General features: G+C 40.8%; 1 protein-coding gene across 2 annotated transcripts; it reads right to left on the bottom strand.

Moving 5' to 3' along the window:
- Positions 1 to 229: 229 nt before the first annotated feature.
- Positions 230 to 8,775, bottom strand: nif3l1 (NIF3 NGG1 interacting factor 3-like 1 (S. cerevisiae)). 2 transcript variants are annotated; one of them, XM_035745032.2, is made up of 7 exons: positions 8,694 to 8,775; positions 6,945 to 7,304; positions 5,864 to 6,020; positions 5,636 to 5,759; positions 4,452 to 4,590; positions 3,192 to 3,275; positions 230 to 949 (listed from the first exon to the last, which is right to left on the bottom strand). In XM_035745032.2, exons 2-7 carry the CDS (start codon positions 7,297 to 7,299, stop codon positions 765 to 767), a joined length of 1,044 nt encoding a protein of 347 aa, XP_035600925.1. In that variant the 5' UTR covers positions 7,300 to 7,304; positions 8,694 to 8,775; the 3' UTR covers positions 230 to 764. The 2 variants fall into 2 exon arrangements, with proteins under 2 accessions (XP_035600925.1, XP_035600917.1); XM_035745024.1 differs by having other exon boundaries at positions 6,945 to 7,561; positions 8,694 to 8,774.
- Positions 8,776 to 9,032: the final 257 nt, after the last annotated feature.

Genomic DNA, 9,032 nt, shown 5'->3' on the forward strand with positions numbered 1-9,032 from the left:
TCCAGTCTATGGCGAGGAAACTGCAGACAGTGATCTCAGCTATCTGATTGGACAGTGATAAGCCTATAGGTGCACTTGATTTGCTCTCTGGGCCTGCTGGGTATGTGGAGATCTACCTTCAGACACATGAAGTAGTTCAAAATGGGAACACTACCTTTCCGGGAGCTAGGACTTCTGAATCAAGTGCACCTACCACCAACAGTGCAAAAGGAATTTAAAAAAATAGGAATGCAAGGATTTATATATTTATTTATTTTTACATTGTTTGGTGATTGACTAGGAATGCTGTGGTGACCACTGATGTAGATGCATACTTTGAATATCACCCAAAGGATTACCTTATTCAGTTGTATACATTAGTCCTGCATTTCCTTATTGCATTATTTATTAAATCCTTTAACGCAGAGATCATCAACTAGATTCAAACACAGTCCTATTTTTTTTTTCCTTGAGGGGATGATCGGGAAGGTTGGAACATAATTACAAATCATTTGTAGACCGCAAATTGACAGGAAGAAGCCCAAACATATATTTCACTTAAACAATCATTTCAAACCTTGCTTACATTAGTATACGATCACATCTCTATTATGTGTGGGAATACTTGGGAACAGATTTACCCCCCCAAAAAAATTGCTTAGTTGATTTCCTTGTGTTTTTACAGCCTTATGTCTAAATATGAATTTATTCATTATTTGCTAAGAAAAACACCTGCGGAATAGATTCAGTCTGTGGGCTGCCAGTTGGAGAAAACTGTAAGCATCTCAGACCACCTCCAGGGGGTCCCTGTCAGCTCGTGACAGCGCCACGGTAACAGAGTTGGACAGATGCCCTGCCAGCCTCTTCTTGAACACGGCCAGGAAACCACGCTCGCTGTTGCTATGGTCACTGAGGATCACACTGGCACCCGCAGCGACGGAGTCCAGGACCTCGTGATGGGACATCTCACCTGGGGGAGAAATGAGGTCAGAGGTAAATGTCTGGACATTTAAACAAGTCAAGTAAAAGTGTGTGTGTATGTCATTTTTTTTCAAGTTCACCTTTATTTAACCATGTAGGCTAGTTGAGAACAAGTTCTCATTTGCAACTACGACCAGGCCAAGATAAAGCATGGCAATTCGACACACAACAGAGTTACACATGGAATAAACAAAACATACAGTCAATAATACAACAAGTCTATATACAGTTAGTGCAAATTAGGTAAGTTAAGGAATTAAATAGGCCATGGTGAAGTAATTACAATATAGCAATTAAACACTGGAATGCATTGCATGTACATCGAGAATATAAACCTGCACTTTCCATGGCAGACTGACCAGGTGAAAGCTATGATCCTTTTTTGATGTCACCTGTTAAATCCACTTCAAATCAGCTTTTCACACTCTTGACATTATCTCAACCAGCTTCATGAGGTAGTCACGTGGAATGCATTTCAATTAACAGGCGTTGCTTGTTAATTCATTTGTGGAATTTCTTACCTTAATGCGTTTGAACCAATCAGTTGTGCTGTGACAAGGTAGGGGTGGAATATAGCCCTATTTGGTAAAAGACCAAGTCCATATTACAACAAGAACAGCTCAAATAAGCAAAGAGAAACGACAGTCCATTACTTCAAGACACAAAGGTCAGTCAATGCGGAAAATTTCAAGAACTTTGAACGTTTCTTCAAGTGCAGTCACAAAAACTATGATGAAACTGGCTTTCATGAGAACCGCCACAGGAAAGGAAGACCCAGAGTTACCTCTGCTGCAGAGGATAAGTTCAATAGTTGCCAGCCTCAAATTGCAACCCAAATAAATGCTTCAGAGTTCAAGTAAAACATCTCAACATCAACTGTTCAGAGGAGACTGTGTGAATCAGGCCTTCATGGTTGAATTGCTGCAAAGAAACTACTACTAAAGGACACCAATAATAAGTGACTTGCTTGGGCCAAGAAACACAAGCAATGGACATTAGACCGGTGAAAATCTGTCCTTTGATCTGAGTCCAAATTTGAGATTTTTGGTTCCAACCACGGATGATCTCTGCATGTGTACATCACTGGGTCCAAGCTTCCTGCCATCCAGGACCTCTATACCAGGCTGTGTCAGATGAAGACCATAAAAATGATCAGACTCCAGCCACCCTAGTCATACTGTTCTCTCTGCTACCACACGGCAAGCGGTACTGGAGCGCAAGTCTCGGTCAAAAAGCATAGAGGTGGTGTGGGGGTGCTTTGCTGGTGACAATGATTTATTTAGAATTCAAGGCACACTTAACCAGCATGGCTACCAAAGCGTTCTGCAGCAATATGCCATCCCATCTGGTTTGCACTTAGTCCCACTATCATTTGTTTTTCAACAGGACAATGACCCAACACACCTCCAGGCTGTGTAAGGGCTATTTGACCAAGAAGGAAAGTGATGGAGTGCTGCATCAGATGACCTGGCCTCCACAATCACCTGACCTCAACCCAATTAAGATGGTTTGGACAGCAGGGTGAAGGAAAATCAGCCAACAAAGGAACTCCTTCAAGACTATTGGAAAAGCATTCCAGGTGAAGCTGGTTTAGAGAATGCCAAGAGTGTGCAAAGCTGTCAAAGGCAAAGGGTGGCTATTTTGAAGAATCTCAAATATATATTTTGATTTGTTTAACACTTACTTTTTTGGTTACTACATGATTACATGTTGTTTCATATTTTTTATGTATTCACTATTATTCAACAATGTAGAAAATAGTAAAAATAAAGTAAACCCTTGAATGAGTAGGTGTCCAAATTTTTGACTGGTACTCTAGACAGGTGTGCCTTTCCAAATCCTGTCCAATCAATTGAATTTACCACAGGTGGACTCCAAGTTGTAGAAACATCTCAAGAATGATCAATGGAAACAGGATGCACCGGAGCTCAATTTAGAGTCTCATAGCAAAGTGTCTGAATACTTACGTAAATAAGGTATCCGTTTTTATTTTTAATATATTTCCAAAAAATTCTAAAATCCTGTTTTTGCTTTGCCATTATGTGGTGGTGTGTGTAGATTGCTGAGGATTTTTAAAAATATATATTTTAAAATAAGGCTAACGTAACAAAATGTGGAAAAAGTCAAGGGGTCTGAATACTTCCCGAAGGCACTGTATATGCAAAACAAATTGTTCAGTATTCTTGACCATATGTTTTGATTCTAGCAGCTGGCGTTTATAGCGAATGTACCTGTGATGTAGAGGTCTGCTTTCACTCCATTCAATACTGAGCCTCCGGACCCAGCACACACTGCCACAGTGCTTACAATGGACTCTAAAATGACATCACATACAATTACGTTATCTCTCAGCCCCTCACTAGCTGTCAACATAATATACTTATTGCAGCGAATATATATATATATATATATATATATATATATATATATATACACACACTAAAAAAATATATAAACCCAACATGTGAAGTGTTGGTCCCATGTTTCATGAGCCGGAATAAAAGATCCCAGAAAATGTCCATGGGCACAAAAGCCTATTTCTCTCAAATTGAGCACAATTTTGTTTACATCATTGTTAGTGAGCATTTCTCCTTTGCCAAGATAATCCACCCACCTGATAGGTGTGGCATATCAAGAAGCTGATTAAACAGCATGATCATTACACAGGTGTACCTTGTGCTGGGGACAATAAAAGGCCAGAAAATATGCACTTTTGTCATACAACAATGCCACAAATGTCTCAAGTTTTGAAGGAGCGTGGAATTGGCATGCTGACTGCAGTAATGTCCAAGAAAGCTGATGCCAGATAATTGAATGTTAATTTCTCTACCATAAGCTGCCTTCAACGTTGTTTTAGAGAATTTGTCAGTACATCCAACTGGCTTCACAACCGCCCAACCTGTAATAAAGCCCTTTTGTGAGGGAAAAACTCATTCTGATTGGCTAGGCCTGGCTCCCCAGTGGGTTGGCCTGGTTGCCAAGTGGATGGGCCTATGCCGTCCTGCCCAGTCAAGAAGAAATCCATAGATTATGGACTCATTTATTTCAATTGGCTGATTTCCTTCGATGAACTGTAATTCAGTAAAAATCTTTTCAGTATATTTAAAAGACATGGTGTGTGTCCCAAACGGCACCCTATTCTCTTTATAGTAAGGCTGGGACGATATCAGTATAGCAATGTTTTTTCCATGGCAAAAATGAAAACAGAAAGAAGAGCAAACACTTTGGTCCTTTAAAAACCTGCTGTATGTAAAATATTGCGTGCTATATCAAAAAATAAATAAATGTGACTCTGGATGACAACAATGACATTAGGGCTGTTTTCCTAAAGAAAAACACATCGCGAAATTGGTATCCTCCTGTCACTACTTTATAGCTACTTTTGACCAGGGCACTATATAGGGAATAGTGTGCCATTTGGGACGCATCCAAGTTAGTAATCTGGTAACAAAAAGGAAGGCACAGATGTTTGTTTTAGCCTTCTCACTCACCTAAAGTTTGCTGGGCTCCGAGGGCCAGTCGAAGGTGATTCAAACCCAGGTGTGATTTCATTCGCTGGACGGCTGCCGCCACAGTTACGGGCTCGTCCAAAACACTTAGTCGCCCTTGGCCGTAGCCTGGGAGAGGACGCTACAGGGTGAGAAACAGCCAGGGTCGTATTCACTAGGCACCAAGAGGAATAAAACAGACAAACAGGTAGGGACTGCCTGAACTTTTTGTTTTGCTAGTGTGCACTAATGAATAAGATGTCACACGTAAAAAGAGTGAAAACATTTAGTAAAATTAATTGAAGTTCAATTCCAGTCCTATTCACACTGTGGCAGGCTAAGCCTATTGATTCAGGATAGCAGGAATATGATCCCAGGGGATATTGATCAAGCACATTAAGTGAAGTGTTGTCCTATTGCCTGGGGCCTGCTCTGAGGTTGCCCCATTGGGCAGGTGATAAAATAAGTTAAAACAACCAAACCAAACTGCAAAGACCTCTGGTAGCCTAAAACTGATATTTCTGTTTCCCATTGTTTAAGTAAAAGACAGACAATTTATGGCAGTCGGGCAAGTTGAGCCAGCTCTAAGAAATGTTTTACTGATAACCAAAATATAAAGAATTCCAGCACTGATCTTTCTGATTTCTCCCGTGTTCAGATTAATGGCTGTCAATATATGGCACTACTGCGTGTAAATATCTCATTTACATTTTTTACGCAAGTGGTCAATCTTCGGGCAACCAAAAAAAAAAATACTCCTTTAAATGTTAATCCCTGTCAAGCACGCTGATATACAGTCTGCTTCCCCCTTTCCATGTAATCTTATCTTGCGTTGATACAGGTAGCCCAATTCTGATATCTTTTCCACTAATTGGTTCTTTAACCAATCACATCAGATCCTTTCACATCAGATATTTTTCAGAATTGATCTGATTGGTCAAAAAACCAATTAGTGAAAAAAATATCAGCCATTGTTGATCTAAAAGGCAAAAATTATCTTAAAATCAGCACTCCGACCAAACTGTCCACTTTGTGTGTTTAGGGTGTAATACGCTGGATACATATGGCCTCAGATCTGTTTGTGCTGTTTTGCCAACTGCTATGGTCATATTTCCCATGACAATGACCATAGGAGATGGCTATACAGCACAAACAGATCTGGGACCAGGCTAGCAGCAATACTATACCTTTTTTACTTGAAGGATACTGAGAGACTGGCTGGGAGTGGCGTGTTGTAACAGAGTTTGAACACTGGGGGTCAGCCCTGAGTCTGGACAGATCAGACTTATGAAGAAGCCATCCGTTTCAGAGCTAGAGCCAGATGGAGGAGATATGTACAGTAACAGTGTAAACAACAGTGAAGAGGTGTATACAGATTTAAGCACGCACACACAAACTGACAGAGTATCCAGTACCTGACAGCTGTGTGCTGTAAATTGACACCGCTATTCGTCCCCTTCAGTTCTGCCATGATGGTGTTGAGCTCCTCCTGACTCCTGGCTGTAAACTCCAGTTTGTGGCTCTGGGGGGCGCTACTGAAGGCTTGACTCAACACCGAAACTTTGCCACTCCCTGAGCAAGACAACAGAAACAGCACTTGTTTTTCAAACATCATGAACTTATTCAGGTGGGGAGAACACTTCAGAACATTCAGATAATTTGAGTAGAACAAATATGACACTCTACACATCTTCAATAAAACTGTGAAAGTGACCCTACCCTAATCTTTGGATTGGGCTTGACAATTACAATACAATTTGTGAAAACACGGTCATTTAAGATATATAAAACCATATTTGTGGATGAGTTTACAGATGCCTTTTGGGGGTTTTTGAGCTCAAGACCATTGCGCTACGTTTTTGCCCATTGAAGACCATTCAAAATGCATGCAAAAGTTCAAAAACGAGTTCTTGGAAAATTCTGTGTCACTCTCATAGTGCATATCCTGAGTGTAAAAGGTCCCAGATATAATAAAGCACTCAATCTTATAGCCTAAGTGTAACAGTATAGACTTTACCCCGTCCCCTCGCCCCGACCTGGGCGCGAACCAGGAACGCTCTGCACACGTCAAGAGTCACCCTCGAAGCATCGCTACCCATCGCTCCACAAAAGCCACGGCCCTTGCAGAGCAAGGGGAACCACTACTTCAAGGTCTCAGAGCAGGTGACGTCACCGATTGAAACGCCATTAGCGCGTACCACCGCTAACTAGCTAGCAATTTCACATCGGCCACATAAGCACTATTTGATTTGATAGTAAGTGAACAACAACCCAATTTGGGAGTACTATAGGCTTATATACCACTTTTATTTCATACTCACCCTACCCAAAACCAGTTTCTCCTTTACCATAATGGACCAACAAAGCAGCATAACATCCAGGACCTCTCACACCAAAGTTTACAATATTGAGCAGTTGTAGAAGCCCAAAATAGAGCTACAGCAGTCCACTTTGCTTATTATAAAGCTAGGGGAAACACTGACAGCAGTCTCTTACCAATTCCTCCAACCAGCCAGTCATTCACGCCTCCTTTGACGCTGTCCCAAGAGGTGTGAGGAGAAAACACTGCTATTCCAGCCGTAATCGCCCGGATAGCCAATCGCTGCTTCCAGTTCTTTGAAACCAAGCACTTGATTGGATGAAACAGCGGGGGGTGGTAAGAGATGATGAGATCGCAGTTCATGGCCTCTGCTTCCGACATGACAGAATCGGTCAGGTCATTGGTTAACAGGATGGTTTTGATAGGCCGACATTTAATGGGCTCAACTAATAGGCCAACGTTATCCCAGGACTCTGCCAGTGATAGAGGGGCGAGCTCCTCCAGAACCTTGAGAACCTCCTTTAAATCCATTGGACCTGTTGTACGAGAAGAGTGGGAAAGGGAGCACGAAAAAGAGTAGCAATGATGGAGATGGGTAGAAAGCTGACAAGACCTAATATTACAATGAGAGGGGTCAGAAAAAAAGGATGAACGAAGGGCAGACAATTTGGAGTGAGAAGAGAAAGTGGAACAAGCAAGTGTTTGAAAGATGCTTTCGTGGTAGCTCCTTCTGCAGGTCAATGACAGAATTCTCTGGAAAACATTCTTGTATCCAGTCAACATTAGTGTAGACCTGTGTGCAAAAAGAGAGTTCATTTGATATGAATAAATATCGTTTGCATCCATGAGCAAGGTTCATCTGCAACAAATAGGCTGCATTTTCTTAAAACATCATAAACGGTTTCTTGTCACCTATCAGTCTTGTCATCTATTATTTAAAAGGCTAATTGTCAATACGTGTCCAAACTCCCATTCAAATGTAGTGGTGGAAAAAGTACCCAATTGTCATACTTGAGTAAAAGTAAAGATACCTTAATAGAAACGACTCAAGTAAGTCACCCAGTAAAATTCTACTTGAGTAAAAGTCTAAAAGTATTTGGTTTAAAATATATTTAATTATCAATAGTAGAAGTTTAAATTATTTAAAATTCCTCATATTAGACTAACGGCAGCATTTTTCTTTTTCTTTTTCACGGATAGCCAGAGGCACACTCCAACATAATTTACAAACGAATTGTGTGTGTTAAGTGACTTCGCCAGATCTGAGCCAGTATGGATCACAAGGGATGTTATGTTGATAAGTGCGTGAAGTGGACCACTTCCCTGTCCTACTTAGCATTCAAACTGTAACGATTACTTTTGGGTGTCAAGGAAAATGTATGGAGTTAAAAACGACATTATTTTCTTTAGGAATGTGGTAAAAGTAGTCAAAAATATAAATAGTAAAGTGAAGTACAGATACCCTCAAAAACGACTACGTTACACCACTGCTAAGGTGCACTGTTCTAGCTACATTTAGTAGGCTAGCTCATAGGTTTGGATTGCAATGGCTGCTGTTACCATTTTGTGCATGGTTAAGGTGCACTGTTTACAAATTAAATCAACTGCACGGGTTTAATGGCCAAGGTAACGTTAGAATCGAAGTCATTTAAATCACACGAATATGAGCCAGAGCAACTCCACAAACTAGCTAGGTAAAGTAACTTCGAGGCATTTATAATAGCTTCGCTAACATTACATAGCTGGCTCCCAACCTGGAACAGGGCCCACAGCAATACGCTTAGCTACCAACAAACAAAGGTGTTTCTGTTTGCATGTTCAGACTGGTGTGATTCATACGTTACATTTTAAACGTTTCCAATTAAGTTTCCAATTAATAGGCAAAAACTATGAATTGGAAATGCAAGCATGGTAACGGCACTTACTGGTGGAGAGAGAGCCAGCTATTGCAGTTACCTTCTTCTTCGATGAGGTTTAACCGCAGTTGGCATCCAATAAATGTTGCATTACTGCCACCTACTAGACTGGAGTATAACTCCCATATACTTTGCTTGAAACATTTAAAATAAAAAATAAATAAAACATACAAATCCCCAACCATCTAACACTACACCAAAAATAATAATAATAATAACATTTTCTCAAATGACTCCCTCGCATGGGTCACCAACTACATCGAATTCAGTGTGTCAAATCGGAGGGCCTGTTGTCTGGACCTCTGGTAGTCTCTATGGGGGTGCCACAGGGTTCAATTCTCGGGCTGA

Source organism: Oncorhynchus keta, chromosome 3, assembly GCF_023373465.1.
Source record: "Oncorhynchus keta strain PuntledgeMale-10-30-2019 chromosome 3, Oket_V2, whole genome shotgun sequence".
NCBI lineage: Eukaryota > Metazoa > Chordata > Actinopteri > Salmoniformes > Salmonidae > Oncorhynchus > Oncorhynchus keta.